The 18,628-nt window shown below is 53.9% G+C and overlaps 1 protein-coding gene across 2 annotated transcripts in view; it reads left to right on the top strand.

Annotated features, from left to right (window-relative positions):
• Positions 1-14,442, top strand: part of ARID3B (AT-rich interaction domain 3B) — a gene marked incomplete at both ends in the record, with an annotated part of 43,998 nt that extends 29,556 nt beyond the window's left edge. Inside the window, 5 exons of one of the 2 annotated variants that reach the window (XM_084240865.1) lie at positions 9,054-9,237; positions 10,231-10,508; positions 10,614-10,868; positions 11,866-11,967; positions 14,279-14,442. In XM_084240865.1, coding sequence (XP_084096991.1) covers positions 9,054-9,237; positions 10,231-10,508; positions 10,614-10,868; positions 11,866-11,967; positions 14,279-14,442 — 983 coding nt within the window. The remainder of the gene's footprint in view (positions 1-9,053; positions 9,238-10,230; positions 10,509-10,613; positions 10,869-11,865; positions 11,968-14,278) is intronic. The other variant, XM_084240864.1, reaches the window with a different exon arrangement.
• Between the last annotated feature and the right edge of the window lie 4,186 nt (positions 14,443-18,628).

The following is an 18,628-nucleotide window of genomic DNA, read 5'->3' as shown; positions in this document are numbered from 1 at the left end:
TGACACAGCAGGCTGCCCCAAATAGGAAGCAGACAGGGCTCCAAGGGAGGCAGACACAGCGTGATGCCCCGAATGACCGCAGCTGCAGGTGATAAAACGCCTGTCCCATGGGAGGGGACAGACCGTGACTGCCGCTTTGTGCTGTGTGTCTCTTTCGCTTGTTAACATGTTTGGGTGAATTGACTGCAACAGATGGGCCTTTCAGCTCACAGCACCTTGGTTTCTAGGGTGCATGACTTGTTTCCTGGGGAGCCCTCCCCCACGGGCAGAGCCACCTGCCCTGGAAGGTGCCTGAGAAGAGACCGAGGCAGTGCCAGGGGGCTCACTGTGTCCTGTCGCGTCAGGAAGCGGCTGCGGTGGCCCCACTGGGAGGCATGTGGAGGTGGAGAGAGTTCTGGACTGATAGGCAAAGCCCTTCCTTCACCAGGTTGAGCAAATCCTTTTCTTTCTGGGGGCTGCAGTTGCCTTATCTTTAAAAATGTGAGCATTCAATTTGAGTCAATGTGGAAGTTTTTTCCAAGTTCTCCTATGTGTCTGTTGCCCTACCCCTCCATGACCAAAACAAGAAAAGAATGAGAGAAAGAAAACAAAAGCCCTTTAACAAACTTTTTCGAGGACCCCCATGACCAAAAGCATCTCTCTCCCTTTTCGTTTCTGAATGTTTCCCTTTTTTGTTGACTGTAACCAAATGAAATGAAACAGGTTGACTTTGATTGCCCCCCTCTGAAATATTTTCTGGAAAGATTGATTCTCTCAAAACTCTGATGTACCTATGTTTGCTCACCTTTTGCTGTTTGTGAATATGTATAAAAATACACACACTTTCCTGTGGCACAAATGAAGCTAAACAGTTGTAAATAAAATTCCCTGACTAACTTACTGTGGGTGGCTTCTGAGAAGAGATATCACTCCCTGGTAGATTTTCCAGGGGAAGTCTAGGGGGCAGGGACTAATTTAAAAGTCTGATAAGCAAAGGCTCATGAAACAGTTCCTTTCTTCCTTCATCAGTGAGGAAGGAGCCTTGTTCTCCTGTTTCCTTGGCAATGACACCAAGTGTGGTCCCATCAGAGAGGAGGAGGGTTTTGCTATTATTTTTATTATTGTTGTCCCAGGCACTTCAGCCAACCCTTTCAACCTGTTATCTGATCTGCTGCTCCCCATAGCTCCACTTCTGCAGGGTAGAGAGAGCAAAGGTTATTGAGTTAGCTGAGAAGCAGCACAACCCTCCCACCCCCCAACCCCCTTAAGTGACTTTACCTGAGGCCACAGAGCCAATTTAGCAGGCTTCTCAGCACCCAGGCCAGTGCCCTTCCCCTTTCCTGCACTGCTTGGAGAAATGTGGTGCCAGCAACTCCATCGCTTCGCATAGGCCAGAGGACAAGCCAGTCTCTCCTTCAGCATCTGAGCCGCCCAGAGTGTGGGCCTTTGTCCACAGCCACTGTCTAGTGGGGTCCAACAGCATCCCGCTGACGAGCACGGGCTAGGCCCCTTCTGCAAGAAGACTCTTCACCTCAGGGCAAGGCCTGTCTGAGAGAAGGGCAGATGTGACTGTTCACAGTGGCACAGAAGGTGCCATCTGTTGAGGCAGGAAGGGGTGGGGGCGGGGGCACAGGAGACAAAAGTCCTAACAGCAGCATCTCGCACATCCGGAAGGACCATGAGCCCCACTCTTCTCCAGCCCCTGCCCCAGCTGGGCACGGCAGGCTGAGGAACTACTTAGTCATGTGGAAGCCAAGCTCTGTCCAGACCTCACCGGAGAAATGCCCTCCCTCCCCCTCCAGTTCTGTACAAGGCTGCAGACTGACCTCGGTTTTCCCAAATGGATTGTTGGATCTGTTTTTGATGTGTATATACAAAGAATTTACTGTGGGAAAAGGGCTTGGTCAGTCTCAAAGTGCAATTTGAGTATTTTTCCTTGTGTTGTATGCTTATCTATCCATCTCAGGCAAGGAAATGCCCCTGACATATATTGCCTTGCCTTTTGGTGGAAGCAGTTTCTCGTATATTCTTTGTATCTTTCAGTAAATGGTCTGTGCCCCGAACACTCTTCCTGGTAGACTGCAGTGTGTGTCTTTGTCAGAGGAAATAGGCTTTAGGGTTTCATTTTCTAACTTTACCCCTGAATGAAAGTCTGAAATGCAAAGCTTTGCCTCGGAATTAGCCTTTTTGTCTGAGGCCACATCTTTTTTCTCTTCCCAGGTGATCCAACTACTGTTGATATAACTTTTTCCTTTTTCCCCACTTTTAATAGTCATTTAATACTCTGTCACTACCCAGTTATCTATGGCAATGGGAAGGAATCCAGGTTTTTGAAAGACCAGTCAAATTGGATAGCCCACTTTTTTTTTTAAGTTCACTCTCTTTGCCCTTCAAAATTTTTTATTTGTACATTCGACAATTGGTAAGCTTAGATTTATATTTTGCTTCCATCATTTCAAGGTGAGCCAGTAATCACCCTCCGTCTTCCAAGGGTGATGTAGGGAAAGGTAGAAGTGCGGTTTGGCCCACTTACACTGTGGGGAGACTGTTCTGGGTCTTGAAAGGCTGGTGGCACGATCACCCAGAAGCCCAGAAGCCATGTATGCTCAGCCCAGAGAGCAGTTCCTCTCCCTCCACCTCCTGGAGACACCAGCCAGGTGTGCTGGGCAGCAGCAGTCCAGACAGAAAAGACCCAACAGTCCCCTCCTTCTAACTAATTCCTTAGACATCTCTGAACAGATTTTTAGGAAAAAGATGGCATAGTCATTACTGAAATTTTTTTTTAAAAGATTTATTTTATTTATCCAAGAACTGGGGTACAGGCCGGAGGTGCGGGGGGTGAGAGGATTCACCAGAGACAGAGTGGGGAGCAGAACAGGCGGATCTACTGAAATACACTGCTGAGGGGAACAGCGGACAAAACAGGAGCGGTCTACTGTGCCATGTGGGTCAGCTCCCTGGCCAGGGATTGAACTTGTGCTGCAATGGCTGCGGATAGCTTGATAGTGCTGAGACTTAACTCCTTGTGCCACCAGGGAGGCCCCATTACCGTAATTTTGTTATTAGCCACAGCACCATTCAGTATTGCTTCACCTATAGCAGTTAGTCTAGAATATGGTTGGGTGTCCCCAGAACTCCCATGCATTGCTGGGGGGAATGCATGGGCGTAATCACTTTGGAAATCTGTTCTATACCCTTTACCAAAGCTAATGACATGGCAACTTTTTCACCCAGCTGTTCCATCCCCTGGTATATACCCAACAGAAATGAGTGCTTGTCCTCATCCAAAGAGTATTTATAGCAGCACCCTTAATAGCCAAAAACTGGAAAGAGCTTGGATGGATTAGTAAATGGTGGCCTGGTCACATGGTAGAAGATTACACTGCAGTGAAAAGGAATGAGCTGTTCTAACCAGTCGGGACACTGCTCACAGACCTAATGTTGAGCAAAGAAGCCAGACGCGAAGAAATATAGACTGTATGATTTCATTTATATGAAGTCCGGGAAAATCACCTGTGCTGACACGTGTGAGGAGAATGGTTTCCTCCTGCTGGGGCCAGGGACAGGTAGTGATTAGGAACGGCATTCAAGAGTGTTCTGGGGTGACAAAAACGCCCTGTATTTTGGTCTGAGGAATGGTTACAGGGCTGTACCTAGAAGCACAATTCCACTGAGCCGTGTACTGCGGCTCTCATTGCCCTCTATGTCAGTGACACTCACTGAGGGGGAGTTGCAGAGAGGCCTCAGGACCATCTCCAGCCCAGTCTTAGCATGCCAACACCCCCTCGTTCTGCCCAGCCTTGTGAATACTCGCTATACCCTGCTGGACGCAGCCTGCCCAGTTTCCTAGTGGGAGGTATTTTTCTACATAATCAAGTTGCCAGTCATTTTTCTGCACCTTCCTGGGGAGCAGGCCTAGCCCAGGGTAAAAATTGATATGCAGAGGAACAGCCAGGAGGCCTGTGTCTGTTCCCTGCTTATTGTGGGGCTTAACTCTTCTACTCCCCAGTCAGCTGCCCAGCTCTCTACTGTCAGGCTGTGGAAATGATTAATGGTCTTTTTCAAAGCCAGGAAAAAGTAGCCAGGGTCCCTGGCAGGGCCACACCCTGGGTCCCAGCCCCTCACCCCACTCCAGCAGGGAGGAAGTTCGCCCCCACTCCTGCCATCTCCCATCTTGGTCTCTATCAGCAGAGAAGGCCATCTCTTCTCTCTCTGCCCTCACCGGTCCTGTCTCCACCAGCTGAGGTACGGAGAAGAGCAAAGGGCCATGGAGTTTGTTTGACTCCATCTGCTCTGGAAGCTCCTGTTTACAGCTTCCGCCTTCTAGTGCCAGTGCCCAGAGGCATTCCCACCACCAAGGGTTAAAGCCCTGGAGCCCCGCAGCTTCTCTGGGTCTGTGGCCCTCATAAAAGCCTTTTCCTCTTAGTCCCTCAGCTGCCTCAGGCTCCCTGGCTGAAATCTGATAAGGGACCTCTTTGTTGGAACTGTCAGTCTCCTTTATTGAGGAGGGAACTGGAGACCAGTGGCATTTCTTGGGGTACAGATAAGGCCTTGGATTCCTGTCAGAGGGAACATGATTAATTACCCTCAATCTTAGCTCCTGCTTTGATAGCGGTGACTGACAGTCCACAGGCTTCCCCATCAGGTGCTCACACCCCCTTCAGGGAGGCGTGGCGGGGGCAGAGACAGCCTCCTGCAGGGCCAACTCTGTGACCCTCAAAGAGCTCTGGGAAAAAGCAAGCCGTTTGTCTCCTCCCTGGTTTCTCTGCAGGTTGCTTTTGCATTATTGTAGACAGAGACCTGTCCCTCTCAGATGAAGGGCCGCCCCTGGTCCCCACAAGACTGGGGGAAGAGCCATTGCTTGTGGACTTGAACTTTACAGACCCTGTTGTAAGCTGCATGGGAGGCCTTCGTAGAAGACCCCAAACAACCATCTCAAGGTCACTCGCCCACATCATGCCATGATTCAGAAAAGCTCTTAAAACACACTCTTTGTCTTCATAGTCCAAATTCCTTCACAGATGGGGAAATGGAGGCATTGGTCCTCTTTCTTGCTTCAGCAGGTAAACTCAGCTGAAAGGCCTTCCCCCTTCATAGCTGAGTCTCTTTGGGACAAGGGAGATGACTCCCAGGTCCATTACACACAGAGTAAGCTTCAGGAACAGAGCCCCCCGTGGAACCTGCTTCTCTCTCAGTGGTCAGGACAGTTGAGACCAGGGCAGGCTTTGTGTCCCGATAGTGTGAGAAAACCATCCTGCCTCCCAGAGCCGGTGTCCGTGGAGCAGCACTGAGGGCCTGCTGGCACCAGGAGCTACTCACGCAGTTTTCATGAGGGCCAGCCACACAGAAGAGGGTGACCGTTCCCCTTGTCCACTCATCCCTGGCAACAGGGACCATGTGAAGGAAAGCTGAGCTCCATCAGCCCGGAGTGGGGCCAGGCCTCAGAGCCAGACCACAGGGCTATTCCAGGACTACCTCTGGCATCTGTTTTTTCTCTGAAGGTCCAGGGAGAGACCACTGTTTGGTTAGGGTTACAGCTTGACTTCAGATGTCACTGTGCCCTGCCTGGTCTTCTCCGGTCCTGTCTGGACCTCATTGCCCTTGTCCCTGAGCAGTCTAAGGCCACCTCACTGTGTGGCTCTCGAGAGGCCAGCTTTCAGTGAAACTTTATCACACTATTGTCTTTCAAAGAAGTCATCTTAGAGAGTTAGACATTTTGCCCAGTGACTCTGCAGAGTGAGTTTAGCATTCCTTTGTGGGGTGTTGCCTGGAGAGGCTGTTTGACCACGATGGAAATTCTCAGGGTTTGCGGCCACACCTCATTTTCAGCCAGAGACAGTGTAAACAGTCTGGTCATACCATCCTGTGCCCCTCACCAGCCTCCCAATGCATGATGACCATTTATTTCCTGAAAAGGAACTTTACCCTTTACGTTTGAAGATTTGCCACCATTGAAGAGATTCAAATGAAAATATTATAAACTCTGAAAACCGTTTGCACATTGAATTCCAGAACTGTGACAGCTGTCTCTCCAAGGCGACCATTCCGAAGGACAGCACCCCCTGGGCTAGGCCATCCCTGCTCGATGGTTGAACACTCAGCCACGTGTGGTGTGTGTGCCTCACGGCCCAGCCACCTCCCCTCTTAAATGCCCATTGCTCCTTCTCTGGGCCCCGTTGTGTGAAGTCGTGGTTCCTTTCCCTTCTGAAAGTCCCCAGTTCCCGGGCATTGTCCTCCTGCTGGCCCACATGTTGTGGGACCGGGAAGCAGAGCTCTTAACCCCTCCATGGGGCCTTGGTTCCCAGTGTGGTTAATAAGGGTCATGACCCCAAGGAAGCTCCTGAGAGGAGAAGGTGCCTCCTGTTCTGAGCATTAGACACTCGCAGCTGGTGACGGCCCTGGCAGGCACACCGTAAGCATGAGGGAAATGCATTTAAGATTCCCCGTGGAGGTGCCTCCAAGCCAGTTACTCTGACTCTCACAAGCTTTTTTTTTTTTTTTTTTCAGCTACATGGTTGTTGAATTGAAACCTTCTAATAATCAAGGCGTAGTGAAGGGAAAACAGTCCCTGCCTTCATAGAGCTTACAGTCCTCCTAGGATAACAGATGAACTTTTATGAAACAGCTAGAGAGCAATTAGTTGTTGAGTTTGTTGGGGTAATCATAGAAATTCTGAGACTGAAAAAATCCACATGATCTGGGGAGTTAGAAAATTCTTGGGGGAGGGAGACAGTGAACATTTTTGGCCAGGGCGGAGGATTGGATTTGAGGCAAGTCATTTTAGGCCTCAGAAGGGAGCACACAAAGCAAAAAGTAAAATAGAAATGACCTTGTTTTTTGGGGGGTGGGGTGGGGGGCAGCTATGGGGCTTGAGCAGGCCCAACCCATTGCCGTGAGATTAAATTGCTGGGGCCTGCTTGTGATATGTCATGTGTGATCTTTTTAAGGAGTCGGGGAGCACAGGTCATGAAGCTGAATGTGTGGGGTGGAGTGGGTAGGCAGTAAGAGTCTTTGTAGGTTTTTCAACAAGGAAGCCGACGGTACAGTGAAAGTCATATTTTGGTAAGATTGTCTGGAAGCAGTGTGCAGGGGATGGGGAAGGAAGATAGTCGGAGATTCTTCTCAAAGGAGGAACCAGTGGGGCCGCCTAGTAGCCTAAAGCTGGGGGGGCGGGGGGAGAAGAGGAGCCAGTACTGCCAGCGGGTCCTGCCCGAGCCCTGAAAGAATGAAGGTGTTGCTGAGAGAAGCGGAAGCATGCAACGGGGAGGGGAGCGTGAAGGTTGAGCATTCTGCTGGGAAATAAACAGGTGGCGTGTGAAAGTGTCCTGGAAGCTTTAAGAAGTGAGTGCTCAGGGGCCTTTGGGAGCAGTCTTCACAGATTTTCCAGGCAATTCCCTAGAGGATGTGAATTTACCAAGCCCGTGAGTGTGCACAGAGCTCCCAGAGAAGCGGGAGGCTGGCCCTGCCCCGCTTGGCAGCCGTCCTGTTGTGTCAGGAGCTTGTGTTTGTGACAAGGATCTGGCTTACTGTCTAGAATGGCATAGGGGGAAGAAACCAAAGCATGACTGCACATCTTAGGTGTATACCGGCAACCGTCCAACATTTACCTGTGAATCTTTAACTCTGTAACCCTTTTGACCCTCCAAAGACCAGCCGGTCAAGACAAATGTCTTCTAAGACCCACAACTCCCTCCCCACATGTAGCCAGAGACCAGGTCCTGCCACGGAGTCCCGCGTGTTCACGCTCACACTGCTCCCTGTTCATGACTGTGGCACCATCACCCCACACTCCAGCTTGAATTATCCTGTCAAAGACTTGGCGAGGCCCAGGAGTGCGGGGGGGGGGGGGGGGGGGGGGAATGCCATCCCTTAAGGGAAAAAGAGCACAGGATTCAAAACAAAACAAAACCAGCCCCAGGCCGGCTCTAATTAAACTGGTCTAGTCCACCAGGCCGTGAGGTCTAGTGAGGCCTCGACAGCACTAGGCCAGGGGAAGCCGGAGACACAGAGGAGGAGCAGCTTGCGTACAGTAGAAGGAGTTTGCCATCAAAAGGCAACAAGTCTCATACCCTGCCCTGGACGGTGACCCTTCCCTGCGGAATTCTCCCCTCTGACCTCCAGGTCATTAATCCCGAGGCTGCCAAATGACAGTCATCCATCACGCCTTCTGACGAGCATCCCAGCCGCCTGTGAAAGGGCCGGCCCGCCCTCCCTCCGTCCCCTGGTGCTCATTAGTGGGCCTTCCTGCTCGGGGCCGGCTTTCCTAATCAAGTCCCTGGCTCCTCTCGCTTCCCTTCGGGGCCACTGGGCGGAAGCTGCTCTGACCCTCCCTCTTTCGGAGGCCAGGGAGGGGGTGGCGTGATTAGTGGGGAGAGAATTGTTGAGTGGCCTTTCATCCCCCGGGAGACTTGTGTGTCCAGCAGCTCCTTTGACGTGATGGGGACACGGGAGAGGAAACACCATCTCTCCATCCTGCGGCAGGAGAGGAGAAAGCAGGCAGCGCACAGGAGAGCTGTTACAGCCTGCGCTGAGAGCTACCACAGGGGCCCCTGGGGAGCTGGCAGGGGGGTCAGCCCGCTGGACCTCCCCTGCCCGTCAGGAGAGGCTTCCCTGAGGAGGCAGCTGAATGGTTCTGAGGAGCGGGAGTTGCCAAATCATTAGGGGAGCATCGGGAATCATGCTGTTAACCCCAAAACAAAACAACTGAAATAAAAAAAATAAGAAGTACATAAACACCAGAAAAAAATAAATTTAAGAAAAGAAGAAAAAATATTTAAAAAAACCAAAAAACAAAAACCTTTGAATTCGTCCCATCCCATTCCTGTTATTTCCAGGTGGGAAGACAGACCCAGAGTGACCACATCTTTCACCCAAGGCCACAGAGCCTGGTTTCTGCCCGTCCCTAGGAGAACTGGTGGCTAATGTGGTAGCTTCCAGGCTTTGGGAGTTTGACTCAAATTACACTGCTGCTTCATGAATGTATTTTTAACTCTGCAGAAGGCAGGCACACAAAGGTATCTTCTTTCTTTGCTTGATAATCAGGCAATTCTGTTCCTGTCTTTGGCCCATCACAGGGACCCCCATCAACCGAATCCCCATCATGGCCAAACAGATCCTGGACCTGTACATGCTGTATAAGCTGGTGACAGAGAAGGGGGGCCTGGTGGAGATCATCAACAAGAAGATCTGGAGGGAGATCACCAAAGGCCTGAACCTGCCCACATCCATCACCAGTGCCGCGTTCACCCTGAGGACACAGTGAGTGGCCTGGGCCCTGGGGAGAGGAAGCTGAGGCTGGAGAGAGGGGATGTTTTAACCTAGAGGAGAGGAAGGAAGGAAATTCCATTGTCTGGTAAGCAATGAATGGAATTCCCAAAACCACCAGGAGCTTTCTAGATGAACCTCTCACTGGACCTGAGTAAAACTGACAGCCGCCTTTTTTGAGTGTCTCCTGAGTGCACCGGCGGCCTATTCTGTTTCATTGACCCTCGCACTCCATCCTGTGAGGCAGGGGTCACCCCCGTTTCCCAGTTACAAAATCTAAGTCTCGGAGGTTAGTTAGGTTAAGGCCGTCCCAGCCTGGGTGTCTACGTGGTAGGACTGAGCTCTATACCTGGGCTTCTCTGACTTTGAAAGCCATACTCTTTCCAGAACACGGTCTCCCAAATAGCACCTTTGCTCTCCTCCTGGCCCTTTCCCCTGCAGCAGAAGACCCAGAGGAAGCCAGGCTGGCAGGTCCCACAGGGATTGGTGACCTGTTTTTATAACCAGCTGAGTTCATGACAAGGGGCTGGAAGCAGTGACACCAACAGGGTCATTGGTGAATGAGCGCCAGAGGGGGGATTCTGTTCTTTTGGAATACTCAGAAAGTAGCTCTCACAGGGAGAGCAGCTGATGTATCAGGAGGCACGTGAGGACTTTATTGAAAGTAGAGGGGTTTATGAGACCCGTTCCAGCGGAGAGGACACAGAGCTTTAGCCAGATAGCCATCCTTCTCTCCAGGTTCTTGTGTAGAGACTTGCTCCCTGGACAGCTGACGCAGAGACAGGCGGCAGTGCGATGGGCCAACGTGACCAGGGTTCAGTGGCTGAGCAACAGTCAGGAGTCTGGGCGGGTGCACCCAGTGGCCCCGTGTTCCTCTCCCATCAGGTGCACCAGGTTGCTGGCCTGTTCCAGAGGCTCATCCATCTCAAGTGGGCACTCTCTGGGGCCATGTTTGAAACTCCCTCTTGCTTCCTTCCTTTCCTCCAGGTACATGAAGTATCTCTATGCCTACGAGTGTGAGAAGAAGGCCTTGAGTTCCCCAGCTGAGCTCCAGGCCGCCATTGACGGCAACCGGAGGGAGGGCCGACGGCCCAGCTACAGCTCATCCCTCTTTAGCTACTCCCCCGCTGTCGCCACTGCTGCCACCGGGGCCCCTGCCCTTCTCTCTCCACCGAAGATTCGCTTCCCCATCCTTGGGATGGGCTCCAGCAGTGGCCCCAATGCCGGCAGCCCACGGATATCCCCAGCAACCACTCTCAGGAAAGGTCTGCAGGACCCTGTGGGGAGGAGAGAGGGAGCTAAGTTCCCCGCGTCCCAGACACGGCGGGAGGGTCGATCACGGGTTGGTGCAGCGTCACTTCCATTGCCAGGTGATGGAGTCCCAGTGACGACCGTGCCCGTGCCAAATCGCCTGGCCGTGCCTGTCACCTTGGCAGGCCAGCAGGCCGGCACCCGGACGGCCACGCTGGAGCAGCTGCGGGAGCGACTGGAGTCGGGGGAACCCCCGGAGAAGAAGGCCTCCCGGCTGTCGGAGGAGGAGCAGCGCCTGGTGCAGCAGGCCTTCCAGCGCAACCTCCTCAGCATGGCGCGGCAGCTGCCCATGAAGATCAGGATCAACGGCAGGGGTGAGCGCTGGCCCGGGGCTGGGGGCGGAGGGGGTTCCTGCCACACCCCGGCTTGGCTCCTGGGCCCCTGAGCCTCCTGCAACCGGGGTGGAGGCCCTCCAGGTGCTGGTCCCCAGCCTCTCAAAAGTATCTAGAAGCCAAAAAGCCACATGGGTCTTCTGTGGCTGCTGAGAACTCAGTTAAGGCTGAGCTCTTCTTAGGGGACCAGAAATTGCCGCAGGCAGTGCCTGTTCTCTAGGAAAGAGGAAATCCAGTTGTTCTTGGAGGAGGAGCCAAAGCCCTCAGGGACAGCCGCCGTGTCTGTGTCTCTCCCTCCGTCTTCTGATCTGTCTAAATTAAAGGGCTCAGCCCACATCCCGGGACCTCTCAGGACGCAGGCAGATGCAGGGCGGCGGGTCAGGTCTGGGCGGAAGGCCGCACCTCCATTCTGCCACGCGGCGAGGGGTCGAAGTCGCCACCTGCCAGGTGGCCAGTGACCTCCCGGACCCCAAGAGCGGCCACATAATTGACAGCCTCTCCCTCCCCCTGCATGTTCCAGGTGTCCCACCTTCTCGCCCCCTGAACTGCACATCTGTGTCCCCTGTTCCTCCTTCTCCTCTTTGTCCCACCCATTTTCTTTGCCATTCTCGACCTTGACTCCATCTTACAACAAACACAGATAAGTGTGTGTTGCTGTGGAGGGAGTCAGGGAGGTGACAGCCCGGACCAAGGGCAGTGTCTCGGGGCCTGCACAGAGCTAATAGGAAGGGCAGCTCGCCCGCACGAGTTCTTGGCTGTCTGCATGGTGAGAGGGCAGAGCCTAAGGCCAGCTGGGGAAGGGAAGTGGCTCTATGGCCAAGGCAAACCACAGGACAGTGCCAAGGCTGGGTTCTGCTGTTCTGAGCAAGGTTCTAGACACTTTCTAACAGGTTAAAGCCTTGATCTGGTATGGCCAGGCCAGGAGGGTGGGAGGCAGAAGTGCCCGAAGGCTTGACTGAGCATGCCCCCTGGTCCCCAGCAGAAGACAGAACAGAGGCGCCGGCTGCAGCCCTCAACTTGACCACAGGTAGCATCGGGAGCATCAACATGTCCGTGGACATTGACGGCACCACCTACACAGGTAAGGCACCAGGCCGAGGAGCTGCCGCACAAGCCCCTGTGCAGCTCCTAGGATGTCACTGACACCCTCTCTCTGAATACCTGCGGGTGCGGGGCCTTCCTTTTCTGTGGTCTCCGGGTTCCCACAGTGAAGTGGCTCTTCCAGCCCACACTGAGGATGCTCACAGGATGGCAGGTCCCCTCCACCTTTGACAGACACTGTCAAAACTTGCCCTTTTGGACTCCTGGTTGGCTCACTAATGGAGTCACTTAATGTGAGAAGTCATCACTAACACCACCGCTTTCTCTTAAAATCTGTCGTCTAAGCTAGAGCACTGCTCACTACCTCCAGTCTTCTGAGGCCCAGGTCGCTTTTCTTTGATTGTGATTCAGCTCATCCTTTCTTAAAATAGCCGTCATTCCTGTTCTTTTAAAATCCTCTTTTAAGGAGCCAGACGCAAACAAGCGGATCCGAATAGAGGAGCGACTGCCTCTGTTGTACAGCCCCTCCCCGGTCCTTTGCAGTTGTCTCTCCCGACATTTTATTGGAGTGTTATTCCTTGGTTGGTCGAGCACCTTGCCCAAGTCTTCCCAAGGCATTTAGCTGAGTTTTCATGGAAACTGCGTTCCTGTTCCCACTCCCACCTCATCTGCATAGGGATGAATTTTTTTTTTAAAAGATTTATTTATTTATGAATACAAGAACTGGGGTGGAACCCAGAGATGCCGGGGGCTGGGGGAGGTAAGAGGATCCACCAGAGAGAGCAGGGAGCAGAACAGGCAGACTGATGAAGTACACTGCTGAGGGGAGCAGCAGGCGAGACAGGAGAGGTCTGCTGCGCCATGTGGGTAGCTCCCTGGCTGGGAATCAAACTCGTGCTGCAGTGCCTGCAGATAGCTTGATAGCACTGTCTTTAACTCCTGTGCCACCAGGGAGTTCCCTGCATAGGAATACATTTGAAAACAAACCCAGCTGATTGGTTAAATGCAGCTTGGTGGGTGGAGCCAAAGAGCCCAGGCACACTCTGGCCCCCTGCCAGAGGCCAGGCATCAGCCACAGAGGGCATGGGCAGTGCCCGGTAGAACAGGCTTAAAGGCGCCCCTTTTACAACTGGGGGGCACCCCTCAGGGGCTTCTGTGCCCCTTGCTCTAGAGGGTGGGGGTTAGGCCCCTTGGGCACCACCCTCCTGGCCCCCTACTTTGGCTCTCTGGTGGGCCACCTTGTCGCCCTAAGGGTCACTGCAGGGGGAGGTGCAGCACCACCTATTTAGGGAGGGCATGGGGCCGGGGCCAGCAGAGGACCAGAGTTCTGGAAGCAGCCTGCAGGGACACGGCCAGGCCCGGTTGCCTTGCAGCCACCACATAGTCTTCAGAGACCACACCCAGAGGTCTCTGCATGGCACAGGAGGCCCTTTGAGGAAACCAGGCGAGCCAGCAGGTAGCATGGAGATGCCCTGGCCTTCTGATGGTGCCAGAGTGGCCTGGGAGGCCTGGGTTTGGGATTGGGTTCATGGGCAAGAGCAGGGAAGGAGTTCTGTGCCTGGATCTCCATCTCCTGTAGTCCTCGGTCAGAAGAAAGGAGATAATTCCTTCTCTCGGGGTGGCGAACAGTCAGAGAGAAGTGAATGAAGCCTCCTCAGACCTCTCCTGCCCCTGTCCCTGCCCTCCTGTGCCCTTTCTCACTGTGTGTGCCAATCCCTGCGCCAGGAAGCTGGCCTCATTCCCAAGGGCCCCTGGCCCTTAGAGCTGAGCCAGCCCACAGAGCTAGTGCTCTCCTGCATGCTTCTCCGCACCGACCCTGCCAGCCATGCTGCTGCTACTCCTGCTTCAGGCCCGTCTCCCCATCACCGCAGCTTCCTTGCAGGCCTCCTGCCCCCTATTCCCCCCAGCCCCCCAGGGGGCATTCTTCAGTGACCCCCCCCACCCAAGTCATACCACAGTCCTATGCCCGCCTCCGACATGTGTGCCTCCTCTCTGTTCTCTGTGTTCGCCCCCTGTCCTCTCCCTCTTGCTTCACTTGGCCACTTTCCCCGACAGCCAGTCATGCTCTTCCCCTGGAGCCTTTCCTCACCAACCCTACCTGCCTCCCAAAACCTTTGTGTTTCCACGGCACCCTAGCGCGCTTCCTTCAGAGCACTAACAACATTTCAGCATTGATTCTGTTTCCCATCTGCCCCCCTCACCGGCCCTTAAGCCCCCAGAGGCAGGAACTTCTCCTGTCAGCACAAACACAGAGTCAAGGGGTGCCTCATGCACAGCTTGGCAGCAGTAAGGACTGGAGGGGAACTGACCCGTCTTCTCATCTGCTCACACGGGCATCCCCTCTTCCCCAGGCGTGCTGTTTGCCCAGAAGCCTGTGGTCCACCTCATCGCAGGATCTGCTCCCCAGAGTGTTGGTAGCAGCGCCAGCAGCAGCAGCAGCTCCCACTGCTCACCAAGTCCTACCTCATCCCGGGGCACCCCCAGTGCAGAGCCCTCCACCAGCTGGTCCCTCTGACGGGCGGGACCCAGCTTCCCTCTCCCCGCTCTGCTGTCAAGAGTGGAGGAAGTTGATGCACAGAATTTACCTCATCTCACGGAGCCCACGTCAAACACCGTTTGGCCAGATGTTGAGAATTTGGACGTGTCCGTCTGTCCTCCAGGCTCCATTCAGGTCCTGCTGTACTCTGGGGGCAGGGAGAAGCTGTAGGGGCAGGACAGGGCAGCGTTGTCCAATCAGGGATTGTCCTGGGGAACTGGCCGGGGTCAGTGGGCATCCAGCTTCCTCCAGGTTCCCGGACCACCTCCCCCCACCCCTGGACACAGTGTATCGACAATCTGTAAGCCGACACAGGGCTGGAGGCCCTCCAGGTCCCTTCCCTTTTAATTTATTTCCCTCCCCCTGCCTCCTGCCATGACTCCAGGGTCACTGGCTCCTTCCCCTGCTCAGTCCCCCACTCTTTAATTCCCACGTGGGGCTGCTGAAGTCAAGTGCATGCCTTGATGGCCCTTTCATGGTGGACATGGGGTGGGACCTTCCAGCCCACCTTGACTACAATGTTTGGGTCCTGGATTATGGGTCCCTTAAGTTCAACTCTTGAAGCAGTCCTCAGGGGCCAGCCCATGTCCCCCTTTTAGTGGTCTCCAAAATGAGCACCTGAAGGCAGTCCTCAAATCCCGGGGCCTAGTGGGCTTCTGCTGAGGGGGGAAAAGAGCCTCGGGGCTGCCCAGGCAGGCCCTGGCACCCACTTGACATTGACCCTTTTCTGACCCTCCCAAACCTTATGCTCCCCACTCACCCTTCTTGGCCAGCTCTCCCGAGAACTGCCCACCTGTCCCTTGGCTTGCCCTTCTCTTGGGGCCATCTCAACCCCAACATCCCCAAACCTGCCGATGTCAGGTTCATTGAAATACCTCAGATTTATAATTGTTGATGTTTAATTCTTCAGGAAGTATTTGCATCTCTGAAATCTTTTTTATATATGTTTTGCTGACTTTTTGTTTTTGTTTTTTTTTTAATTTTAAATTTTTTATTGTTGTAGCACCAAAGAAATGAAAGCAGATCACCCCCAAAAGCCGAGCAGATGACTTGGCGCCCCAGCCCCTCCAGTCTTTCCCTGAGACCCCAGTGAGGAGGCAGGGAAGCAGGCAGGAGAGATGACTCAGGGATCACAGCGGCAGGGGAGGGGTGGCATGGGGACACCCGTTGGTTGGACACACCAGTTCTGAAGATGGTCCTTGACCCATTTCCTGCCAGAGTGGGACTGGTCCCACACCCCTACCCCCATCTCGCCAGGGTGGAGCAGGACGTCTCCCCACACTCAGCATTCCCAACTCAGGTCAGGGGTGGGCCGTACAGGCAGGCCGTGGGCCTCACCGAGGCTGCGCTGGCTCGGGGGGTGAGGAGATGCCGAGAGCTCTGTCCCTCCTCTTGGACCCTGGTGGCACCAGCTGCTCTTGTGTCATGAAGAAGAGTTGGTTCTCACAGAGGCTCACCTCAGTCCAGTCAGCCCTGCAGCGTTCAGTCGAGCAGCACCCTCGGCAATGTCTCCAGGCCACAGGGGCGGGGCCCCATCGGTGAAAGGAAAGGGAAATCAAAAGCTTGAGCACAAAACAGATACCTCAGCCTGGTAAGCAGCAGCTCTGCTGGACTGCATCTTTGCCCCTCTCGCCCCCTGCCCACCACACACTCACTCTCACACTCACACACAGCCCCACCCACTGGGACTGACCCTCTTCCGGGAGCTGGTGCCAGGAAAAAGCCCAGCTCACTGCTGCCGGGCCCCCTGGCAAGCGTCGCAGACCTTGCGCCAGTATGTCTTTCTCAGGGGTTTGGAGGAGAAGGATAGACCCCCAGAGGATGCAGGGGCACCGCACTGTCTCCTGGCCACTGAATCCTCTCCTGTCCCCAGGAAACTCGCCAGCCTGCCCCTCTAAGCGAATCCATGCTGCCCTCATGGAACAGCAGGGTCTCGGCTAGGAAACCTGGGAGTGGGGGCACCAGCAGTGCCCCAGGAACAGGGCTCTGCCAGGAGGGGCTTTCTGAAGGTATAGTCCTGAAGGCCACGTGGCAGGCAGCTGGCCAGGGCAGCTCTGCCGCCCCCAAATGACATGTAGTCTAACCAGGAAAGACGTGATAGCACATGGGTAGCCTAGGCAGTGATAAATACCTCAGACGTCCTCTTGCAGCAAGTGTCTGTATATGTTGTGGTTATTTTCTATCTTACATGTTCTTGAATGTTTATATTTCAATAAACCTCTACCTCTTCACACAAGCGCATCTCTCGGTGCTTTCAGTGACTTTTCCATGGACGGGAACAGGAGAGCAGGAGAGCAAAGAGCCTGCAGAGTGAAAGAAACTGAGCAGACTGCACCTCTGATCCCCGGGTTTCTCCTGAATCTTCTTCCTGTCACTGTTCCCGCCGCCCCTCCTCCAAGTGCCCATTCTGTGCTCTGTATTATTTGCAAGGCCCGTCGGGGGCTCGTCAGTGTTCTGGCGGGGCCAGGGGATGGCCTCCCCTCAGTGAGCCGCGTGTGCTCTGCTGTGTCAAACACTAACGATAAGTGTGGCCCCCACACTCAGCTCTCTTCCAGCTGTAACAACAGCCTCACCTGTCTGTGCAGCCCTGTGAGCAGTCAAGCGGGGACCCCCTTCTTGTGATTTTGAAAGTGAGGATGACATAGGGCCAGGATTGAGCTTCTAGCACTGATCTTTTAAAATCTTTGTTTTTAAAGATTTATTTATTTATGCATATAAGAGCTGAGGTGTAGGCCAGAGGTGTGGGGAGGAGAAGGGGTGAGAGGATTCACCAGAGACAGAGTGGGGAACAGAACAGGCGGATCCACTGAAATACACTGCTGAGGGGAGCAGCAGGCGAGGCAGGAGAGGTCTGCTGCACCATGTGGGTAGCTCTCTGGCCGGGGATCGAACTTGTGCTGCAGTGGCTGCCGATAGCTTCATAGGTTGCATCTTAACCCTTTGCACCACCAGGGAGGCCCTGTGATGTGTTTTTATTTATTTTTATTTTTTTAAAAGATTTATTTATTTATGCATATAAGAGCTGGGGTACAGCCAGAGACGTGGGGGGTGAGAGGATTCACCAGAGACAGAGCGGGGAGCAGAACAGGCAGACTGACTGAAGTACACTGCTGAGGGGAGTAGCTGGTGAGTCAGGAGAGGTCTGCCGTGCCATGTAGGTAGCTCCCTGGCCGGCTGGGGATCGAACTCAAATTGCACAGGCTTCGGATTGCTTCCCTTGCACCACCAGGGAGGCCCCCCTGTGATGTTTTTAATGCTTATTACTAAGACAAAAGTAGAAAGGGATGGGGAGAGGGGACAGTCATGAACAGGTGTTTTGGGAAGAAGTGATCCTTAGGGATCAGGAAAATGCACCGGAAGCCATCTCACCGCCAGCACCATGGGCAGGGTCAGGAGAGAATGGAGAGCAGTGGGAACTGTCCCAGCACTTTGGGAAATACTTCAGCATTATGTGGTAAAGCGACCCAGCAATTCTGGACACACTCTGTGTGTCCCTGGAGGCGGGGCAGCGCTGGGAACAGGGTGGCAATGGGATTACCAGTTACAGAATGCTGGTGTGGGCCGAGTACTGTTGAAGTTCTTTGCGTGAATTAACCTGCCACGTTGTGAGTTGGGATTTTTATCCCCATTTTACGGAGGAGGCAACTGAGCTACAGAGAGGTTGCGGTCCCGTGGCTAGTGAGATGCAGAGGCAGGTTTCTCAGTTCCTGCTGCAGAGCCCAGAGTCTAACCTAACCACCAAGTGTCCAGTGCTCAGCACTCTGCACTCACATTTCACATGCACCCTTGGTGCCCTGGGGCCGTTTTTTTCTCCATTTCCCAGACGAAGCTAAGAGCAGGCATGTGGGAGCGGTCACAGCCAGCAAGCAGAAGGGAATGGCCCCTAAAGCAGCCCTAACTTCTGTGGGGGCCTCGCTTTTGTGAGGGGCAAGGGGATCGCCAGGGCATTGGGTCTTACTGGTCTCTGCTCGTCCGCGTGGGTCAGCTCCCTGGCCGGGGATCAAACCCTTGTTGCTGCAGCAGCTGGGGACAGCTTGAGCACGCTGAGACTTTATACCCTGCACCACCAGGGGGGGGCCCTAGTAGAGTAGCTTTTATTTAAACGCCACTGCAGACTATCCTAACCGGAGTGCTCACGCGGGCACCTGGCAGCTCTCTCGGAGCC

Source organism: Talpa europaea (assembly GCF_964194135.1).
Source record: "Talpa europaea genome assembly, chromosome: 8".
Lineage (NCBI taxonomy): Eukaryota > Metazoa > Chordata > Mammalia > Eulipotyphla > Talpidae > Talpa > Talpa europaea.
Note: the sequence above shows the minus strand (reverse complement) of the source record. Positions and strands in the feature narration are given on the sequence as shown.